The sequence below is a fragment of the Salvelinus fontinalis genome, chromosome 9, assembly GCF_029448725.1.
Source record: "Salvelinus fontinalis isolate EN_2023a chromosome 9, ASM2944872v1, whole genome shotgun sequence".
NCBI classification, from domain to species: domain Eukaryota; kingdom Metazoa; phylum Chordata; class Actinopteri; order Salmoniformes; family Salmonidae; genus Salvelinus; species Salvelinus fontinalis.
Window position 1 is genome coordinate 3,816,112 of NC_074673.1, and position 24,649 is coordinate 3,840,760.

The window sequence follows — 24,649 nt, forward strand, 5'->3', positions numbered from 1 at the left end:
TATATAGGCACCTCATCTACCTACGTTATATAGGCATGCACCTCATCTACCTACGTTATATAGGTAGGCACCTCATCTACCTACGTTATATAGGCATGCACCTCATCTACCTACGTTATATAGGTAGGTACCTCATCTACCTACGTTATATAGGTATGCACCTCATCTACCTACGTTATATATAGGCACCTCATCTACCTACGTTATATAGGTAGGTACCTCATCTACCTACGTTATATAGGTATGCACCTCATCTACCTACGTTATATAGGTATGCACCTCATCTACCTACGTTATATATAGGTATGCACCTCATCTACCTACGTTATATAGGCATGCACCTCATCTACCTACGTTATATAGGTATGCACCTCATCTACCTACGTTATATATAGGCACCTCATCTACCTACGTTATATAGGTAGGTACCTCATCTACCTACGTTATATAGGTATGCACCTCATCTACCTACGTTATATAGGCATGCACCTCATCTACCTACGTTATATAGGCATGCACCTCATCTACCTACGTTATATAGGCATGCACCTCATCTACCTACGTTATATAGGTATGCACCTCATCTACCTACGTTATATAGGTATGCACCTCATCTACCTACGTTATATAGGTATGTACCTCATCTACCTACGTTATATATAGGTATGCACCTCATCTACCTACGTTATATAGGTATGCACCTCATCTACCTACGTTATATAGGCATGCACCTCATCTACCTACGTTATATAGGTATGCACCTCATCTACCTACGTTATATAGGTATGCACCTCATCTACCTACGTTATATAGGTATGCACCTCATCTACCTACGTTATATAGGTAGGTACCTCATCTACCTACGTTATATAGGTATGCACCTCATCTACCTACGTTATATATAGGCACCTCATCTACCTACGTTATATAGGCATGCACCTCATCTACCTACGTTATATAGGCATGTACCTCATCTACCTACGTTATATATAGGTAGGCACCTCATCTACCTACGTTATATAGGTAGGCACCTCATCTACCTACGTTATATAGGTATGCACCTCATCTACCTACGTTATATAGGTATGCACCTCATCTACCTACGTTATATAGGTAGGTACCTCATCTACCTACGTTATATAGGTAGGCACCTCATCTACCTACGTTATATAGGCATGCACCTCATCTACCTACGTTATATAGGTAGGTACCTCATCTACCTACGTTATATAGGCATGCACCTCATCTACCTACGTTATATAGGTATGCACCTCATCTACCTACGTTATATAGGTATGTACCTCATCTACCTACGTTATATAGGTAGGCACCTCATCTACCTACGTTATATAGGTATGCACCTCATCTACCTACGTTATATAGGTAGGCACCTCATCTACCTACGTTATATAGGTATGTACCTCATCTACCTACGTTATATAGGTAGGTACCTCATCTACCTACGTTATATATAGGTATGCACCTCATCTACCTACGTTATATATAGGTATGTACCTCATCTACCTACGTTATATAGGTAGGCACCTCATCTACCTACGTTATATATAGGTATGCACCTCATCTACCTACGTTATATATAGGTATGCACCTCATCTACCTACGTTATATAGGTAGGTACCTCATCTACCTACGTTATATATAGGTATGCACCTCATCTACCTACGTTATATAGGTATGTACCTCATCTACCTACGTTATATAGGTATGCACCTCATCTACCTACGTTATATAGGTATGCACCTCATCTACCTACGTTATATAGGTATGCACCTCATCTACCTACGTTATATAGGTATGCACCTCATCTACCTACGTTATATAGGTATGCACCTCATCTACCTACGTTATATAGGTATGCACCTCATCTACCTACGTTATATAGGTATGCACCTCATCTACCTACGTTATATAGGTATGCACCTCATCTACCTACGTTATATAGGTATGCACCTCATCTACCTACGTTATATAGGTATGCACCTCATCTACCTACGTTATATAGGTATGCACCTCATCTACCTACGTTATATAGGTAGGTACCTCATCTACCTACGTTATATAGGCATGCACCTCATCTACCTACGTTATATAGGTATGCACCTCATCTACCTACGTTATATAGGTATGCACCTCATCTACCTACGTTATATAGGTATGCACCTCATCTACCTACGTTATATAGGTATGCACCTCATCTACCTACGTTATATAGGTAGGCACCTCATCTACCTACGTTATATAGGTAGGCACCTCATCTACCTACGTTATATAGGTAGGCACCTCATCTACCTACGTTATATAGGTAGGCACCTCATCTACCTACGTTATATAGGCATGCACCTCATCTACCTACGTTATATAGGTAGGCACCTCATCTACCTACGTTATATAGGTATGCACCTCATCTACCTACGTTATATAGGTATGCACCTCATCTACCTACGTTATATAGGTATGTACCTCATCTACCTACGTTATATAGGTATGCACCTCATCTACCTACGTTATATAGGTATGCACCTCATCTACCTACGTTATATAGGTATGTACCTCATCTACCTACGTTATATAGGTAGGTACCTCATCTACCTACGTTATATATAGGCACCTCATCTACCTACGTTATATAGGCATGCACCTCATCTACCTACGTTATATAGGTAGGCACCTCATCTACCTACGTTATATAGGCATGCACCTCATCTACCTACGTTATATAGGTAGGTACCTCATCTACCTACGTTATATAGGTATGCACCTCATCTACCTACGTTATATAGGTATGCACCTCATCTACCTACGTTATATATAGGTATGCACCTCATCTACCTACGTTATATAGGCATGCACCTCATCTACCTACGTTATATAGGTATGCACCTCATCTACCTACGTTATATATAGGCACCTCATCTACCTACGTTATATAGGTAGGTACCTCATCTACCTACGTTATATAGGTATGCACCTCATCTACCTACGTTATATAGGCATGCACCTCATCTACCTACGTTATATAGGCATGCACCTCATCTACCTACGTTATATAGGCATGCACCTCATCTACCTACGTTATATAGGTATGCACCTCATCTACCTACGTTATATAGGTATGCACCTCATCTACCTACGTTATATAGGTATGTACCTCATCTACCTACGTTATATATAGGTATGCACCTCATCTACCTACGTTATATAGGTATGCACCTCATCTACCTACGTTATATAGGCATGCACCTCATCTACCTACGTTATATAGGTATGCACCTCATCTACCTACGTTATATAGGTATGCACCTCATCTACCTACGTTATATAGGTATGCACCTCATCTACCTACGTTATATAGGTATGCACCTCATCTACCTACGTTATATAGGTAGGTACCTCATCTACCTACGTTATATAGGTATGCACCTCATCTACCTACGTTATATATAGGCACCTCATCTACCTACGTTATATAGGCATGCACCTCATCTACCTACGTTATATAGGCATGTACCTCATCTACCTACGTTATATATAGGTAGGCACCTCATCTACCTACGTTATATAGGTAGGCACCTCATCTACCTACGTTATATAGGTATGCACCTCATCTACCTACGTTATATAGGTAGGTACCTCATCTACCTACGTTATATAGGTAGGCACCTCATCTACCTACGTTATATAGGCATGCACCTCATCTACCTACGTTATATAGGTAGGTACCTCATCTACCTACGTTATATAGGCATGCACCTCATCTACCTACGTTATATAGGTATGCACCTCATCTACCTACGTTATATAGGTATGCACCTCATCTACCTACGTTATATAGGTATGTACCTCATCTACCTACGTTATATAGGTAGGCACCTCATCTACCTACGTTATATAGGTATGCACCTCATCTACCTACGTTATATAGGTAGGCACCTCATCTACCTACGTTATATAGGTATGTACCTCATCTACCTACGTTATATAGGTAGGTACCTCATCTACCTACGTTATATATAGGTATGCACCTCATCTACCTACGTTATATAGGTATGTACCTCATCTACCTACGTTATATAGGTAGGCACCTCATCTACCTACGTTATATATAGGTATGCACCTCATCTACCTACGTTATATAGGTATGTACCTCATCTACCTACGTTATATAGGTAGGTACCTCATCTACCTACGTTATATATAGGTATGCACCTCATCTACCTACGTTATATAGGTATGCACCTCATCTACCTACGTTATATATAGGTATGCACCTCATCTACCTACGTTATATAGGTATGTACCTCATCTACCTACGTTATATATAGGTATGCACCTCATCTACCTACGTTATATATAGGTATGCACCTCATCTACCTACGTTATATATAGGTATGCACCTCATCTACCTACGTTATATATAGGTATGCACCTCATCTACCTACGTTATATAGGTAGGCACCTCATCTACCTACGTTATATAGGTATGCACCTCATCTACCTACGTTATATAGGTATGCACCTCATCTACCTACGTTATATATAGGTATGCACCTCATCTACCTACGTTATATATATAGGTATGCACCTCATCTACCTACGTTATATATAGGTAGGCACCTCATCTACCTACGTTATATATAGGTAGGTACCTCATCTACCTACGTTATATAGGTATGTACCTCATCTACCTACGTTATATAGGTAGGTACCTCATCTACCTACGTTATATAGGTAGGCACCTCATCTACCTACGTTATATAGGCATGCACCTCATCTACCTACGTTATATAGGCATGCACCTCATCTACCTACGTTATATAGGTAGGTACCTCATCTACCTACGTTATATAGGCATGCACCTCATCTACCTACGTTATATATAGGCATGCACCTCATCTACCTACGTTATATAGGTAGGCACCTCATCTACCTACGTTATATAGGTAGGCACCTCATCTACCTACGTTATATAGGTAGGCACCTCATCTACCTACGTTATATAGGTATGCACCTCATCTACCTACGTTATATAGGTAGGCACCTCATCTACCTACGTTATATAGGTAGGCAGGTATGTGAGCTTTGACATCGTTTTGCGCATCAGCGTTAAAACTAGACATCGGGCCGATGCAGATGCTGCCATTTTTAGCTAATAACGTCCGATTCCGATATGTTCACCGATATATCGTTCATCTCTAAAATACAAGTGACTCTGGACGACAACAATGCTTTTTGATTGAAACATTAAGGCTGTTTTTTCATAAAAAAGAAGTTAAAAATCTGCTTTACGTTTTGCTTCCTTGCCACAACACTAACGAGTATCGTGATATTGTCATGGCCCTAATTTTAAAAGATCTTTGCACTATCCTGCAGTCTCGTTAGTAAACATCGGTTTTTCTGTTGTGTTTTACAGTTTAATATGCGATAGTCTGTATGCCCTTTGCTGCAAAATAAATTGCCTCGAGGACATGAAAGTTCTCAATCTGAGAAGTCTTCAAGGAAGCTCAGCTTCTTACCTGCACAAGGCCTGCATGTAAGGCCCCTGCATCTGTGACCAGTCAGAGATAATGCCTAGGCTTTAGCGCTGTGGAAAAACAGTCTTAAAGAGAGTTGTTGTTTAAATCCTCACCTGCATGAAGTTGTAAGGCCCCTGCATCTGTGACAAGAGGTTCTGGACCTCCTGCTTCCTGACCACCGGGTCTGCAGGGGGTGTGTCTGGGGGCGTGGCCCCGTTCAGGGGTTGGGCCTCTGTGGTGATAGGGGGAGGGGCCGACTGTACAGGCTGTTGCAGGATGGTACTCGCCGCCTGAAAAAAAAGAAGAAAAAAAGGCAAAAAGTATGGTCAGTAGTTGTCATGGAAACCCGGGAGGACCTGGGGTTGAAAATCTCCGGATACTTTCCCGATCTATAAACAAATCTCTTAAAAAAAATTAAAAAAAAGGCATTATGGGATTTTTTTTTTTATTATAGAATGTTGCAATCCTAAACTGGCGCTCTACAACCAGAGTTGGTTACTTTCGAAATGTAATCCATTAGTTGTAATCAGTTACAAACAACTTTTGGATTACACAAACTAAAGTAATCTGAATAGTTTACTTTTAGATGACTTTCCCCTTAAAAAAAGCATTAGAAGACAAACAATATTACCAGTTTTTTTGCAGGATAAATTAATGTTTACATAGCTGACCATAAATCAATGTTTCATTTCACTTTGTGTTGGTCATGTAGACTTCTTCTAACTAATTTATTTCTCCAACATGTAATACCATTAGGCTATATCTTTATATTTTTAAAAATTAAGTCTGTCAGATTCAGTCATTTAATTTAATACTCCTTGGGTCTTCAAAAAATTGGACTTGTAAATAGATTAGGGAAAACATTGTTCGACCTGAGCATAACCCACAAACTAAGAAATCATTAGCCTAATCTGTCGATTATGATTTGGTTGCCATAGAGGACTGATTGGGCTCACTGCTTCGAGTTGAGAAATAAATGCTGCTCTCGTGGAATGGCATGCTATATGCAATACCGAAAAGTGCTATGTGTGTGTGAAAAATGAATTGTTGTTCCACCACACTTCCTCCCTCATCTCAAACTTTCCAAGTGCCAGTAGTTTTCCCCAGTCACAGCTCATGAAGTACGCTTCATCACCTCCGTGGTCAGGCTTCTCACCTAACGTTTCGTTTTCATTCAGGAGACGCGCTGCGCCGCATTCTGTTATGTAAACGACTGACTGAGCGTTGGATACAGCTGCCACTATTGCGCCAAACGCGCATCACTCGTTCGCTTACAGCCAGTAGTGATCCACCCCCCCCCCCCCCAAAAAACTTTTCTCATCGGATCTACACGAATCACGTAGGTCACCTATTTTGGATTCAAAACGGCGAATTTCGCCGAAACGTGACTAATTTGCATCCCTGCTGCGGTCATCCTAACATCCAAGCGGTATATTCAAGTTGCTGCGAGACATAGCTTGGACTGTAGTTTACAAAAGCACATTCCTGCCATTTTCCCGCGATCCATACAAAATGTATTTGGTGTCAGTTTCCGCTAGCTTGTCAGAATCGCTCAGGTGGAACAAACAAACTTGCACCTTTTTTCCCAATGCGGATTTGAATGTCATTGTGAAAACAGAAAGGTGTCAAATTTCGCAAACATCCTTTATGAATTTAAAAAGTAATCCTAGACGTAATCTATTTTTTTTTTTAAGTTTCTACTCTGATTACAATATGTTAGCTGGTAATGTAACGGATGTTGTTTTTTTGGTAATCAGATACATGTAACCCCTTACTCCCCGAACCTGTCTACAACCTACCTGGTTTGTGTGAGGCATGTGCAATGGATCTTTAACAGATGCTGTCTGTTAATGAACTGAGATACATTTTTATTAATTATGACCGTTTCTATATCAACAAAAAAAGATACCCATCAGTGTTGTGTGATGGTAGGGAGAGAACCAGTGGACTGTCAGTGAAGAGGCCATATTAGAGTCGATACAAAATGGAGGACGAACGATGTGGTAGTCAGGAACAGGCGAGCTGCATAAATACCTCTGTTTCAGTGGTCCACTCATCTCCTTGCTCCTTGTCGCTGTATGTGGTGTCTAGAATGAATTGTCTGTTAACGAACTGAAAGACAGAAACAAGATGGCCGCCGTCACAAACCACCCGAGTCATAAGAACTGAAATAGAAGGGTCGTGTTCAGTAGGCACTAAACGGAAGAAAAACGTCCCGAAATCAGTGAACTTGAGAGGTACTATCTGAATTAAATTTGTCCAATAAGAAGCACTCATTTTTAGTTTTCCGTCACAAAATGCTTGTCCATTATTTAAATCGTTTTAAGTTTGGCCAAAACGAAGCTCTAATCAACACGACCCAGGGTAGGAAAGCCTCTCACCTCTGTAGCTTCCACCTCAATGGGCTCTATGTACTCTTCAACTATTTCGCCCTCTGGAAAGAGAAAATAACTTTCAGAACGCAGGACGAAAGACGTTCAATCAATCAACATCTTTATTGTCCCAATTGGGAAATTTGTAGTGGTGGTAAAATAAAAATAAACAAAACAACAAACTTAAAAATGAAGCTAACAGCTACATTTTGTATTGCTTACAACTTGCTTAACAAATTAACTTTAAACAGTGTACTTATGCTAACTACATTTTGTATTGCTTACAACTTGATTACAAATTAACCAACTAAAGTGTACTTTCGCTAACATTGGTATTGCTTCGTCATTTAAAAATAAAAATGTGGGGAATAAGTGCACACATTGTAAGGATGGCCAAGGAAAGAGACTTGTTTAGCTAACATAATGTATAACTTTGGTCAATTTATAACTCTGTGCACATTTCTAAACGCCAACGTCAAAGATTTTGACCTGGGTCGACGGCCTGCTCCTCGGTCTCCTCCACTAGAGCGACGGCCGTCTCCACTAGAGCGACCGCCTTCTCCTCGGTCTCCTCACACACTCCATTCTGGTGAGACTGGGCTTGGTCAAAGCACCCGCTTAGCAGCACTCGGTCCAGGCTGTCCTTCAGAGCTTTGTCTGGGTAGGGAGAGGAATTGAGAAAACCATCAGAAACACCATTAACCAAACATGTCAATGTACAAAACAATATGGTGGACATCTACATTTGAGAAGAATGTTTTCAACTAGGCTAGGCAGTGACTGCTGATGCCAAAAGGGACCATCTGATACCCTTTTTAAACCATCATGCCAACACAAACTGTGATGGAGCCATCAGTAACAATAGAAACTCCATTTTAAAAACACACTACACTGTTGACATATACAATATGATGGTGGACAAATCTAACCAGTGAAGCTAACAAGAAACAGAATCGAGCTAATCACAAGTCCAATCCGTTTTGCAGACAGACATCACCTTTCAGCAGGACAATAACCCTAAAACACAAGGCCTAATCTACACTCGAGTTGCTTACCAAGAAGACAGAGGGAACCCTCTAGGATGAATTCCCCTTTCAGCAGGACAATAACCCTAAAACACAAGGCCTAATCTACACTTGAGTTGTTTACCAAGAAGACATTGAATGTTTCCAAGTGGCCTAATTATAGTTGACTTGAAAATCTGTGTCAAGACATGAAAAATGGCTGTCTAGCAATGATCGACAACCAACTTGAACCAGCTTGAAGAATCTCAAAAAAATAAATGAGCAAATATTGTACAGTACAGGTCGACCAATTAGGATTTTTCAACGCCGATACCGAAAAAAAAAGCTGGTGCCGATTATTGGAGAACCAAAAAAAACTGATACCGATGTAAAAAAAAAAAAGATCGGCAGATTTTTTATATATATATATATATATATATATATTTGTAATAATGACAATAACAACAATACTGAATGAACACTTATTTTAACTCAATATAATACATCAATAAAATATATTTAAATAAATAATGAAACATGTTCAATTTGGTTTAAATAATGCAAAAACAGTGTTGAGAAGAAAGTAAAAGTGCAATATGTGCCATGTAAAAAAGCTAGCGTTTTAAGTTCCTTGCTCAGAACATGAGAACATATGAAAGCTGGTGGTTCCTTTTAACATGAGTCTTCAATATTCCCAGGTAAGAAGTTTTAGGTTATAGTTATTTAAAGGACTATCTCTCTCTATACCATTTGTATGTCATAGACCTTTGACTATTGGATGTTTTTTATAGGCACTTTAGTATTGCCAGTCTAATCTCGGGAGTTGATAGGCTTGAAGTCATAAACAGCGCTGTGCTTGAAGCATTGCTAAGAGCTGCTGTTTGAATGAATGCTTACGAGCCTGCTGCTGCCTACCGCCACTCAGTCAGACTGCTCTATCAAATCAGACTTAATTATAATATAACAAACACACAGAAATACGAGCCTTGGGTCATTAATATGGTCAAATCTGGAAACGATCATTTTGAAAACAAAATGTTTATTCTTTCAGTGAAATACGGGACTGTTTCGTATTTTATCGAATGGCTGGCAACCCTAAGTCTAAATAATTGCTGTTACATTGCACAACCTTCAATGTTATGTCATAATTATGTAAAATTCTGGCAAATTAATTACGGTCTTTGTTAGGAAGAAATGGTCTTCACACAGTTTGGGTCCCCTGGCTCGTTGCATATACCCTGACTCTGCTTACACTGAACGCAAGAGAAGTGACAACACAATTCCAGGCACCGCATTGATTATATGCAACGCAGGACAAGCTAGTTAAACTAGTAATATCGTCAACTATGTGTAGTTAACTAATGATTATGTTAAGATTGATTTTTTTTTTAATAACATACATTTAACACTAGCTAACAACTTACCATGGCACCTTGCTGTCTGCACTCACGTAACAGGTGGTCAACTTGCCACGCAGTCTCCTCGTGGAGTGCAATCTAGTCAGTGTCCGAAAATGCTGATTACCGATTGTTATGAAAACTTGAAATTGGCCCTAATTAGAAAAAAATCAGCCATTCCGATTTACATATCGGTCGACCTCTAGAGGTGAGAAAAGCTCTTAGAGACTTATCCAGAAAGACTCACAGCTGTAACCTACAAACCTGATTCTAACATGCATCGACTCAGGGAGTTGAATACTTATCTAAAATCAGGATATGTTAGTTCCAGAATCAGTCTCCCCCCCCCCCCCCAAGACCTCAGCAATCTCAAACCACCACTCATATAGCCTACTCCCCTAGGCAATGACTACTCCTATAGGCTACACCCCTAGGCCATGATTACTCCTATAGCCTACGCCCCTAGGCCATGATTACTCCTATAGCCTACGCCCCTAGGCCATGACTACTCCTATAGCCTACGCCCCTAGGCCATGACTACTCCTATAGCCTACGCCCCTAGGCCATGATTACTCCTATAGGCTACGCCCCTAGGCCATGACTACTCCTATAGGCTACGCCCCTAGGCCATGACTACTCCTATAGGCTACGCCCCTAGGCCATGACTACTCCTATAGGCTACGCCCCTAGGCCATGACTACTCCTATAGCCTACGCCCCTAGGCCATGACTACTCCTATAGCCTACGCCCCTAGGCCATGATTACTCATATAGCCTACGCCCCTAGGCCATGACTACTCATACAGCCTACGCCCCTAGGCCATGACTACTCCTATAGCCTACGCCCCTAGGCCATGATTACTCCTATAGCCTACGCCCCTAGGCCATGACTACTCCTATAGGCTACGCCCCTAGGCCATGACTACTCCTATAGGCTACGCCCCTAGGCCATGACTACTCCTATAGGCTACGCCCCTAGGCCATGACTACTCCTATAGCCTACGCCCCTAGGCCATGACTACTCCTATAGCCTACGCCCCTAGGCCATGACTACTCCTATAGCCTACGCCCCTAGGCCATGATTACTCATATAGCCTACGCCCCTAGGCCATGACTACTCATACAGCCTACGCCCCTAGGCCATGACAACTCATATAGCCTACGCCCCTAGGCCATGATTACTCCTATAGCCTACGCCCCTAGGCCATGATTACTCCTATAGCCTACGCCCCTAGGCCATGATTACTCATATAGCCTACGCCCCTAGGCCATGACTACTCCTATAGGCTACGCCCCTAGGCCATGACTACTCCTATAGCCTACGCCCCTAGGCCATGACTACTCCTATAGCCTACGCCCCTAGGCCATGATTACTCATATAGCCTACGCCCCTAGGCCATGACTACTCATACAGCCTACGCCCCTAGGCCATGACTACTCCTATAGCCTACGCCCCTAGGCCATGATTACTCCTATAGCCTACGCCCCTAGGCCATGACTACTCCTATAGGCTACGCCCCTAGGCCATGACTACTCCTATAGGCTACGCCCCTAGGCCATGACTACTCCTATAGCCTACGCCCCTAGGCCATGACTACTCCTATAGCCTACGCCCCTAGGCCATGACTACTCCTATAGCCTACGCCCCTAGGCCATGACTACTCATACAGCCTACGCCCCTAGGCCATGACTACTCATACAGCCTACGCCCCTAGGCCATGACAACTCATATAGCCTACGCCCCTAGGCCATGATTACTCCTATAGCCTACGCCCCTAGGCCATGATTACTCCTATAGCCTACGCCCCTAGGCCATGATTACTCATATAGCCTACGCCCCTAGGCCATGACAACTCATATAGCCTACGCCCCTAGGCCATGACTACTCATATAGAATGCACCCTCATCAACTACTGTACAAGGCCATGGAAATCACAGAACAGACAGGAACTCCAAGATATCTCCCTGAAGACAAGACACCTCAGGATATGAAGGAGAAATCTTGTTATCAAATAGTTATGTGACAGACAAGTGGATAGTTACCACTGGCTGTTGAGCGGCTGGCAGTAAGTCCAAACACACTCACAGAATCGTTTCAGTCTTTTCCCCCCGAGTTATAAATCCACTCGCCACAATATCCTGCCACCTACTGTGTAACTACAAGAAGACGGCGTGTCTTCCTGAATAATTAATGTCTTTCCTGTCTAGAGGACAAATATTAGACAAAGTCATTGGCCAAACTAGCCTGGTGCCAGATATATTCGATCTGGGGGAACAAGCTATGGCCAACCCCCCCCCCCCCCCCCCCCCCCCCCCCCCCCCCTAGCAATGCTACTTTACAGTCACTGGCATTTCGATTTTTATTTTATGAAAATAAAATGTTTTTCAGTAGCTTCCATCGATACAGAGACAACTGCAGAGGGGTCTGTTAATGATGTAACTAAAGTTAAAGAACATTAAAAAATATATATTTTTTTTAATATTGCCGTAGAATAGAAATGCTTGTCAGCTAGAATATAGAATCCTCTCAGCAACATCACTGAACACACCCAGGCAGTGGTTGGTTAGACTTACACGTAGTTCCTGCCACAGCTTTGTCCTTCGCCTCCAACAGATCCATGAGGTGTTGAGAAGCCTCCTCGTACTGGTCAGTAAACCTGCAATGGGAGTGGTAAAGTTGGAACTTGGGAAGGTAAGATAAATCCCCCCCCCCCCCACACACACACACTGTTCAATCCTCCTGCAGTTTTATTGAGTGCAACATTGACACAAATGTCTTGGTCAACCTTGAGTTGCAACTCCCTCTCAAATCGAGGTTGTCAACAACGGAAAAAAGAGCGAAACCCCAGCGTCTAAACATCCAAGTTGACCATCTTGTTCATGGTATGTATTTGACAGATACATTTACGTCATTTAGCAGACGCTCTTATCCAGAGAGACTTACAGTAGTAGTGAGTGCATACATTTTTCATACATTAGATAGCTGAGCAGCCCTCTCCTGAAACCCAAGACATGTTATAGAAAAATACAAATAAAAGACTTCCACATATATCTTTTCTCCCACTGTCTAACCTGGTGTTTTGGTCTGGTTCTGGTCTCACTAGTTTATAGAGCTCGTCCAGGGCAGCGAGCTCCGTGTCGGTGAGGAGTGAGGGTGTGTCTACACCGGTAGCTCCCCGTCTCAGCTCCTGCCTCACACTGTCCTCTCCAAGTCTGTCCAGGAGAAACTGGAGCTCCAGGACAGTTTTCAGCCTCTTCTGCTCAGACTCTTCTCTCTGGAGCTGTTCCCGTCTCGCTGCCTTCTTCACCGCCTTCTGGATCTGGAGAGAATAATAAATCACAATTCGTTGGTCACATGGGCCGAATACGACAGGTACAGACTTTACCGTGAAATTCTTGCTTACGAGCCCTTCCCCAACAACACAAAGTTAGTCAAGGGGTCTGGATACTTTCTGAATGCACTGTATATTCTAGTGAGTGTGTTATGGTGTGTATATATAGTCTAGTGAGTGTGTTATGGTGTATATATATAGTCTAGTGAGTGTGTATATATAGTCTAGTGAGTGTGTATATATAGTCTAGTGAGTGTGTATATATAGTCTAGTGAGTGTGTTATGGTGTATATATAGTCTAGTGAGTGTGTTACGGTGTGTATATATAGTCTAGTGAGTGTGTTATGGTGTGTATATATAGTCTAGTGAGTGTGTATATATAGTCTAGTGAGTGTGTTATGGTGTATATATATAGTCTAGTGAGTGTGTATATATAGTCTAGTGAGTGTGTATATATAGTCTAGTGAGTGTGTATATATAGTCTAGTGAGTGTGTATATATAGTCTAGTGAGTGTGTATATATAGTCTAGTGAGTGTGTATATATAGTCTAGTGAGTGTGTATATATAGTCTAGTGAGTGTGTATATATAGTCTAGTGAGTGTGTATATATAGTCTAGTGAGTGTGTATATATAGTCTAGTGAGTGTGTATATATAGTCTAGTGAGTGTGTATATATAGTCTAGTGAGTGTGTATATATAGTCTAGTGAGTGTGTTATGGTGTATATATATAGTCTAGTGAGTGTGTATATATAGTCTAGTGAGTGTGTATATATAGTCTAGTGAGTGTGTATATATAGTCTAGTGAGTGTGTTATGGTGTATATATAGTCTAGTGAGTGTGTTACGGTGTGTATATATAGTCTAGTGAGTGTGTTATGGTGTGTATATATAGTCTAGTGAGTGTGTATATATAGTCTAGTGAGTGTGTTATGGTGTATGTATAGTCTAGTGAGTGTGTATGTATAGTCTAGTGAGTGTGTTACGGTGTGTATATAGTCTAGTGAGTGTGTTACGGTGTGTATATATAGTCTAGTGAGTGTGTTATGGTGTATATATAGTCTAGTGAGTGTGTTATGGTGTGTATATATAGTCTAGTGAGTGTGTTACGGTGTGTATATATAGTCTAGTGAGTGTGTTACGGTGTGTATATATAGTCTAGTGAGTGTGTTACGGTGTGTATATATAGTCTAGTGAGTGTGTTATGGTGTGTATATATAGTCTAGGGAGTGTGTATATATAGTCTAGTGAGTGTGTTATGGTGTATGTATAGTCTAGTGAGTGTGTATGTATAGTCTAGTGAGTGTGTTACGGTGTGTATATAGTCTAGTGAGTGTGTTACGGTGTGTATATATAGTCTAGTGAGTGTGTTATGGTGTATATATAGTCTAGTGAGTGTGTTATGGTGTGTATATATAGTCTAGTGAGTGTGTTACGGTGTGTATATATAGTCTAGTGAGTGTGTTACGGTGTGTATATAGTCTAGTGAGTGTGTTATGGTGTGTATATAGTCTAGTGAGTGTGTTATGGTGTGTATATAGTCTAGTGAGTGTGTTACGGTGTGTATATATAGTCTAGTGAGTGTGTTATGGTGTATATATAGTCTAGTGAGTGTGTTATGGTGTGTATATATAGTCTAGTGAGTGTGTTACGGTGTGTATATAGTCTAGTGAGTGTGTTACGGTGTGTATATATAGTCTAGTGAGTGTGTTATGGTGTATATATAGTCTAGTGAGTGTGTTATGGTGTGTATATATAGTCTAGTGAGTGTGTTATGGTGTGTATATATAGTCTAGTGAGTGTGTTACGGTGTGTATATAGTCTAGTGAGTGTGTTATGGTGTGTATATAGTCTAGTGAGTGTGTTATGGTGTGTATATAGTCTAGTGAGTGTGTTATGGTGTATATATAGTCTAGTGAGTGTGTTATGGTGTGTATATAGTCTAGTGAGTGTGTTATGGTGTGTATATAGTCTAGTGAGTGTGTTATGGTGTATATATAGTCTAGTGAGTGTGTTACGGTGTGTATATATAGTCTAGTGAGTGTGTTATGGTGTGTATATATAGTCTAGTGAGTGTGTTATGGTGTGTATATATAGTCTAGTGAGTGTGTTACGGTGTATATATAGTCTAGTGAGTGTGTTATGGTGTGTATATAGTCTAGTGAGTGTGTTATGGTGTGTATATATAGTCTAGTGAGTGTGTTACGGTGTATATATAGTCTAGTGAGTGTGTTATGGTGTGTATATAGTCTAGTGAGTGTGTTACGGTGTGTATATATAGTCTAGTGAGTGTGTTATGGTGTGTATATATAGTCTAGTGAGTGTGTTATGGTGTGTATATATAGTCTAGTGAGTGTGTTATGGTGTGTATATATAGTCTAGTGAGTGTGTTATGGTGTGTATATATAGTCTAGTGAGTGTGTATGTATAGTCTAGTGAGTGTGTTACGGTGTGTATGTATAGTCTAGTGAGTGTGTTACGGTGTGTATATATAGTCTAGTGAGTGTGTATATATAGTCTAGTGAGTGTGTATATATAGTCTAGTGAGTGTGTATATATAGTCTAGTGAGTGTGTATATATAGTCTAGTGAGTGTGTTACGGTGTGTATATATAGTCTAGTGAGTGTGTTACGGTGTGTTGGTATAGTCTAGTGAGTGTGTTACCAAATCTCTGGTACCGTTTGCCAGACAGCTAGGCAGGGAGTCAGACCACAATGTTATGAAAATATAGAAACCAGTCTCCTGGTACCTCTAGCGTACAGGACCTTTGGTGTTAGCCATAGCAATGCAAACAGACATGGGGATAACACCAGAGACCCCCAGCACCAGAGACCCCCAGCACCAGAGACCCCCAGCACCACAGACGCCCAGTGTTAGAAGAATACTTTATCATCCATTGCCATTTTCTATTTCAACCTCCAAAGAAATACCCCCCCCCCAAGGGTCTGGAATCTAGGGTCAGCCAGAGCAGTGCATCCTGGAGCAGTTTAGTGGTCAAGCATCTTGCTTACATCTTGTCCCAGTGACAGGAAGCTCTTCTGTAACTCCCTGGCAAACTCCAGGTTATTAGTCACTTCCTGATACTTGGTCAGGGCATCCTTCAGAGACGAAAGAGAGAGAGAGAGAGAGGAAAGTGGTTAACACAGAAAGCCTAACATATACTGTTCAAAGTGTTAAAATGCATTGCATCCTTTCTTCCTGCTTCCTTGAAGCAAAGCGCTGAACTGAAGACATAGGCTAATTGGTGAAAGCAATGCAGTGGAACGCTTGCAGACACCAATCCAGTAGATGACTCCTACGGTACGTTGTTGAACGTTATAAACTGGGTGGTTCGAGCCCTGTATGCTGATTGGCTAACAGCCGTGGTATATCAGACCACATACCACGTGTATGACAAAACATTTAAACGCCATGCTGTAATTACATCGGTAACCAGTTTATAATAGCAATATACCACGGGCTAAGGACTGCGTTGCGTCGTGCCCAAGAACAGCCCTTAGCCGTGGTATATTGAGCCATATACACACCCTCCCCCTTGGGCCTTATTGGTTAATTGACCCACCAGTTGGTCCTGGTTGAGACGTTCCCCTTTATTCTTCTTAGATTGATAATCGTCCAGCTTGCCCTGTAAAACAGAAAGGATTACAACCATTACAGTATGATGTAATTGAACCGAACAGGGGGTTTGATCTGATGGTATAATACAAAAATCAAAGAAAATATATCTACATAGTAGGCGGCTGGTAGCCTAGCGGTTAGAGTGGAGGGGTGGCAGGTAGCCTAGCGGTTAGAGTGGAGGGGCGGCAGGTAGCCTAGCGGTTAGAGTGGAGGGGTGGCAGGTAGCCTAGCGGTTAGAGTGGAGGGGTGGCAGGTAGCCTAGCGGTTAGAGTGGAGGGGCGGCAGGTAGCCTAGCGGTTAGAGTGGAGGGGTGGCAGGTAGCCTAGCGGTTAGAGTGGAGGGGTGGCAGGTAGCCTAGCGGTTAGAGTGGAGGGGCGGCTGGTAGCCTAGCGGTTAGAGTGGAGGGGCGGCTGGTAGCCTAGCGGTTAGAGTGGAGGGGCGGCAGGTAGCCTAGCGGTTAGAGTGGAGGGGCGGCAGGTAGCCTAGCGGTTAGAGTGGAGGGGCGGCAGGTAGCCTAGCGGTTAGAGTGGAGGGGCGGCAGGTAGCCTAGCGGTTAGAGTGGAGGGGCGGCAGGTAGCCTAGCGGTTAGAGTGGAGTGGCGGCAGGTAGCCTAGTGGTTAGAGTGGAGGGGCGGCAGGTAGCCTAGTGGTTAGAGTGGAGGGGCGGCAGGTAGCCTCGTGGTTAGAGTGGAGGGGCGGCAGGTAGCCTCGTGGTTAGAGTGGAGGGGCGGCGGGTAGCCTAGTGGTTAGAGTGTTAAATTAGTAACCAAAAGGTTATAAGATCGAATCCCCGAGCTGACAAGGTAAAAATCTGTCATTCTGCCCCTGAACAAGGAAGTTAACCCACTGTTCCTAGGCCGCCATTGAAAATAAGAATTTGTTCTTAAAACTGACTTGCCTCGTTAAATAAAGGTAAAGCTGAAATGTCTCAGTTGTTGGTTGAAGAGGGAAGCAGATGCCCCGGTCCTCATTCCTGGATTAGTGAGATTTTTTTTTGTTTGTTATTGAAAGTGTATAATTAGGGCCAACAACAAAAAACACTAAAACCTGCAACAGATATCCAATAGTAACCTCATCCCCAGGTTCAATTGCTAATCCCATGGTAACGGTACACTAACAACAATGACAGGTTTGTTGGACACCTCTGAGCAACACAATACAAGTATACCTTTACAGCTAGTAAGTTAAATGAGATGGACAGCTTCTTCAGAACAGCTTTGGCAAACACCACGTGTGTAAACTCTAGTCCAGTGTTTTCACCAACTGCGATCCAACAGTACCCCCCAACAGAACCCCCAACCCCCCAACAGTACACATTGTTGTCGTGGCCTCCCTGGACCAGCACACCTGACTCCACTAATCATCAAGCCCATGACAAGTTGAATCAGGTGTTGTATGCTGTTGAGGACACTGCAGGACTGGAGTTGGGAAACACTGCTCTAGTCAGTGCCTGCCAACATGAATAATTGTTTCTTTTTTTTAATAAATAAATAAAACACTTATATGGTGAACACTTGCTAACTTAAAAATAATGGACTTTCATCTTGCAAAAGTGTATTTTGAACTAATGCTGTGGCCAAATACGTTTCTAGATACGCTCATCAAGCCATGTTTGAGCTTGCCTGGCGCGCTACTTTGCGATAACACAAAGCCTAGCTAAAAGTGAGAAGTTGATTTCAACTAGACCGGTAATTCATGCAATTTCGGAGAACGATCATTATCATGTAACGTCGCCATTTCAAGACATCAATGCCAACCGACAATTTTGCCTGCAAACAGTCGCCATGTTATTAGGCTGTTAGCTAACATAGCCGTTTTCCACGTGCTTGAAAAATCTGCCAAATTAAATACGACGCTAAACTTTTGTATGATTCTACACATACAGACAATTAATTATGAAGCATTATTTGTATCTGCCTAATGTGCTTGCTACACATGGGAACACATAGCTAGCTACAGTAGGGGTTCTCAAACTAGGGTCCACAGCCCTCTACGGGTACTGCAGGGGCTCCGCCATTATTCTTTTCTGGGGGGGATATATTTTGGGATAGTTTTGTTAGCATGGTAGCTGTTCATCTGACTCTGGGGGGAGTACATAAGTGGCTTCATTGGCAGAATCTCCTCCTTCAAATGGAGGAAATTCCAGTAATTGGAGCTAATTACATTTTTTTTTTATATAAAAAGTAATTTGGAAAAACAGTTTGTCTCAACTTAAAATGATAGATAGCACGCAGATTTTTTTATTTTTTATAATGCCGTCTGAAATCTAACAAATCAAATAAAAGCTAGACAATAAGGGACAATCGATTAAAAAGTAGTGTTATTCAGTGCACATGCCCATTGATTTTGTTATGTTTGAGCAGAGAAACACAGCATTAGCCACGGCCAAAATGCAGGAAATTAGCTTTAAAACTGCAAAAAAAAATCTTCGCCGCCAAGATATCCTTCTAGCTAATAGACTGTTAGAGTTTACACTTCCTCTTCCAATGATCTGTGGTGAAGTCAAAATAAAACCGCCTAACGTATCAATTAATAAATAAAAAAAGTATTACTTCTAACATATGATGGGGGTCCCTGGGTCGTCGGTTTGCCTGGGCAGGGGTCCCATGGCAATAAAAGTGTGAAAACCCCAGCTCCAGCTTGCCAGTATGCAGAGAGGGACTGCACTTTCATCGTGCAACTGTAAAATGTTGGAGAAGACGACGTAATGTTGCAACTAAGCAGTGAGACCCAGAAAGCAAGACGCTGTGTCTGCAGCAATGACGACGTACTAGGACAGCTGTGTCTATTTTAGAGCACCCTCCTCCTCCCCTCCAAAACACATTCGGAAGGAATTGGATAATGCAATTTGCATTGATTGATTTTTGTCGGAGGTGAAACTGCTGTCATGGTCAGCACAATGATGTTGGCACTGAACCGCATATGCGTCAATAGAAAAACCATGCAAGAAGTCCCCAGACACTACACACAAGACGCTGGAAGCAATGCCGGGTCAGCCGAAGAGCAGGGGTGTATCCCTAGGAACCAAACGAGAAGGGACCTAGCTGAATTTGTCCAATAGATACTCTCGCAGGCCTGGAATTTTATGGTTTTAGGAGCAGGACCATTTGGCCTTCAAGAGGTGTCCACTCTGCCAGGGCACCAACGCCATCCTCTCTGCCAGGGCACCAAAGCCATCCTCTCTGCCAGGGCACCAACGCCATCCTCTCTGCCAGGGCACCAACGCCATCCTCTCTGCCAGGGCACCAAAGCCATCCTCTCTGCCAGGGCACCAACGCCATCCTCTCTGCCAGGGCACCAACGCCATCCTCTCTGCCAGGGCACCAAAGTCATCCTCTCTGCCAGGGCACCAAAGTCATCCTCTCTGCCAGGGCACCAAAGCCATCATCTCTGCCAGGGCACCAAAGCCATCCTCTCTGCCAGGGCACCAACGCCATCCTCTCTGCCAGGGCACCAAAGCCATCCTCTCTGCCAGGGCACCAACGCCATCCTCTCTGCCAGGGCACCAAAGCCATCCTCTCTGCCAGGGCACCAACGCCATCCTCTCTGCCAGGGCACCAACGCCATCCTCTCTGCCAGGGCACCAAAGCCATCCTCTCTGCCAGGGCACCAACGCCATCCTCTCTGCCAGGGCACCAACGCCATCCTCTCTGCCAGGGCACCAAAGTCATCCTCTCTGCCAGGGCACCAAAGCCATCATCTCTGCCAGGGCACCAAAGCCATCATCTCTGCCAGGGCACCAAAGCCATCCTCTCTGCCAGGGCACCAACCAAAATATCCAATGAAAACCCCCCCAACCAAAAAAACCCCCCCACTTCACTATTCTGTGAATGTACGTTTTTGTAAATGTACATAAATAGCCTACAATTTCACCTGATTAATATTGCCTGCTAACCTGGATTTCTTTAGCTAAATATGCAGGTTTAAAAATATATACTTCTGTGTATTGATTTTAAGAAAGGCATTGATGTTTATGGTTAGGTACACATTGGAGCAACATCAGTCCTTTTTCCCGAATGCGCACTGCATCGATTATATGCAACGCAGGACACGCTAGATAAACTAGTAATATCATCAACCATGTGTAGTTATAACTAGTGATTATGATTGATTGATTGTTTTTTTTATAAGATAAGTTTAATGCTAGCTAGCAACTTACCTTGGCTTCTTACTGCATTCGCGTAACAGGCGGGCTCCTCGTGAGGCAGGTGGTTAGAGCGTTGGACTAGTTAACCGTAATGGTTGCAAGACTGAATCCCTGAGCTGACAAGGTAAAAATCTGTCGTTCTGCCCCTGAACCCCAGTTAACCAGTTAACCCACCGATCTTAGGCCGTCATTGAAAATAAGAATTTGTTCTTAACTGACTTGCCTAGTTAAATAAAGGTGTAAAACAAAAAAGAAGAAAAATCGCCATCCAAAATTACCGATTGTTATTACCGATTGTTATTACCGATTGTTACGGCCCTAATTAAAATCGGCCATTCCGATTAATCGGTCGACCTCTAAAGGGAATACTAATTATTATATTCAGCCCAAGGGCACAGATTTTTTTTAGGGGGCATTAGGACCACAAAATTCAAGGCCTGAACTCTCATTTCCGTTGCAAAACATTTTGAACTAATGATTGCACCCCAAGCTAGGTGTGTTGCTCAATGGCAGGAGGTAGCCTAGTGGTTAGAGCGTTGGGTCAGTAACCGAAAGGTTGCTAGATCGAATCCCCGAGGTGACAAGGTGAAAATGTCTTTCTGCCACTCAACAAAGCAGTTGAGGCCAGGGAACAGTGGGTTATCAATGTAAATAAGAATTTGTTCATAACCAACCAAAATAAAACAATTAAAAATGGAGGTATCAAAAGGCATAGGCACTTTTCACCCTCATTACAATTGTGGAAGTTTCATTCCCCAAAAATAAAAGTAGACTTGCCTTTTTCTTCTCCATGTTCCGGACTTTCTTGTCGACGACGCCCAGGACTTGCTTCATTGCCTCGGTCTGGGCCCCAGAGGACTGCCCTCCGCCCAGGGTGATCTGTCCAGGAGCAGATCCCACATCTGGGCTGGCCGACTGCACTGTCCTGTTACCATTCATTGCTGAGGGCATCTGAATAGACAAAGCAAACGAGTAACAATGGATGTATTTTAAAATTTTCCCCAGACACTCAAGAGTTTGCTTTTTAGTCTAGGTCTAGACTTCGATCTGTGTCCAGGAAACCACCCCACTCATCTTTTTATTTTTATTTCACCTTTATTTAACCAGGTAGGCAAATTGAGAACACGTTCTCATTTACAATTGCGACCTGGCAAGGCAATCTAACAAAATAACTGCCGGTTTAGCTAACTTTCAATTGTGGTTGGGCATAAGAAAGCCCATCTATGTTCACATAATTTCAGCCATTTCACTTACCCAGGAGGGAGGAATAAGTATGACAGTTTTAATATAGCATTTGATTGGTGCACAATGGGCGTCATGGTGGAATATAAATATAAGGCCAACAAGTAGATCGTTACGTACACAGTCCACTTGATTGAACAGATCAAGTGTTGCCAGCCAGCCAGCTCCGCCGGATCATTTAAAAAAAATAACTCATGAACTTGTTTGTTAACCAGTTTCAAGAATATTAGTTGACCTAGCTCGCTAACACGTTCAGCTCAACGTCACCGAGATGATAAGCTAGCTAGCTAACTTTAAATAGCCTTTCATCGCATAAAGCCCGTACCAAGAGCCTTATCGTCTATCTGGCCCGTACCATTAGCTACCTGCTAGCATATGTTCAACCATGCAGATTGCCCAGCTAACTGATATTAGCTAAATCTAGGCTAAAATCACACTTATGATCAAAGAAGAAAATGTATTAGATTATCCAATGTAGATGTAACGTTAGCTAGTTAACTAAACGATTTAGCAATTGTTGCTCATTAGCCAGCTATAATCATCGCGTAACAAGGACCGTTAGCCAACTTTAGCTGTGATGCAGCCACTGGCCAATGCGATAACTCAGCTAGCTAAAGTTAGCATATCATTAGCTAGAATAGCTATGCCTTCTTGTCTCATAGGTTAATTTGGCTAGCTTTATATTTGCTTACCTTAATGCTCTATGTATCCACGGGGGGAACTTATTCACGAGAGAAATGCAATAGCCAAGGTAATTTCCTTTTTTTTATTGTGTTACTTTATTTTCTCTTTCAATACTGAGGATCCGCCCAGCCGGCCTCACCGACAACTGAGACGGTTTGATTGGTTCAGGAACTCATTATAAAGAAGGTCCCTTTTCGGCTGTCCAAAATATGCCAGACTGAACGAACCAGACTGATCTGATCTAAACAAATCAACTGGGGATGAAACACAATATAGAGACAGCTTGTGAAAGACTGAATTGCAATGTTGATTCAATATTCAAATGTACATAACAGATTGTAAGTTTCTAATACGGCCCAAAAATGTGCATTGCACATCTTCGCCCCCAAAAAATAGCCAAATCTGCAAAATAACTTGTATTGATTTGTTCAAGCTAAGTGGTGTGTGCGCTCTTGCACTGTGCAATGCTGCTGTAGTGTCTGTAATCAAGGCAGTGATTTAGGTTGAAGTTTTTCAGATTATTATAGCCTATTGCTAGCTACATGACATTGTGACATTGTTGAGTCGATAGTTTGAAATGTTAAGATGTTTGGTGATGAGATCGATGTATTTACTGTAGATCAGCAGGGGGCAGTAATGTGCCATGGGCAGTGTTGGGAGTCCTGAACAACATATCATTTATTTGACTTTTTGCAGTAGCTTGGTGGTAGTTGAACAAACTAAATAAAAATGTTGGTAGTGTTTCAGAAGTCAATTACTATTTTTTTTGCCACGTAGTGGCTAACTACTGGAACTACACACTACTTTTATTGCAAAAAAATAAGAGAATTATAGGCAATAAAAATAGGCAAGAATTTCCTTTTATTTTTCAGCATTAGACCTGCCTAATTCTCACTTGGTAAACTATATTTTCAGAGTAGCTTCCCCAACACTTGCCGTGGTAAGTAACTGTACTGTATACCGTAGGCCTATGACTGTCAGATTGGTGACCAAGATTCCTGACCTGTTTTTGCTTTTAAATTGTGCACCATGGTTCATCGGAACTGAGGACCGACACCTCAAATGTTCTACTCTTTGAGTTCCTGCACCTAATATAGAATATTAGCTCAAAAGTATTGTGGCGTTCCTGAACCTTATGTATACTACTACTGCAATTACTACTGCCTAGTTAAATAAAATAAAAATAAATAAAAAATCATGGCCATACACCAGTTACTAAATGTGATATCAAGCTTATTTGGTCACAAGTCCTATTTGGATTATCAGGCTTTTCTTCTATTGGTTTGTTGATTTAAAGGGGTGGATGAATTGAACATTATGCCT

General features: G+C 42.2%; 1 protein-coding gene across 2 annotated transcripts in view; it reads right to left on the bottom strand.

The window, feature by feature from the left end:
* Positions 1-23,498, bottom strand: part of LOC129861914 (caprin-1-like) — a 58,397-nt gene extending 34,899 nt beyond the window's left edge. For both annotated transcript variants that reach the window (XM_055933102.1, XM_055933101.1), the window contains exons 1-10: positions 23,335-23,498; positions 22,178-22,351; positions 17,199-17,261; positions 16,648-16,734; positions 13,379-13,626; positions 12,881-12,963; positions 8,396-8,563; positions 7,916-7,968; positions 7,569-7,646; positions 5,648-5,824 (exon numbers count right to left, since the gene is read on the bottom strand). In XM_055933102.1, coding sequence (XP_055789077.1) covers positions 5,648-5,824; positions 7,569-7,646; positions 7,916-7,968; positions 8,396-8,563; positions 12,881-12,963; positions 13,379-13,626; positions 16,648-16,734; positions 17,199-17,261; positions 22,178-22,351 — 1,131 coding nt within the window. In that variant the 5' untranslated portion in view covers positions 23,335-23,498. The remainder of the gene's footprint in view (positions 1-5,647; positions 5,825-7,568; positions 7,647-7,915; positions 7,969-8,395; positions 8,564-12,880; positions 12,964-13,378; positions 13,627-16,647; positions 16,735-17,198; positions 17,262-22,177; positions 22,352-23,334) is intronic.
* Between the last annotated feature and the right edge of the window lie 1,151 nt (positions 23,499-24,649).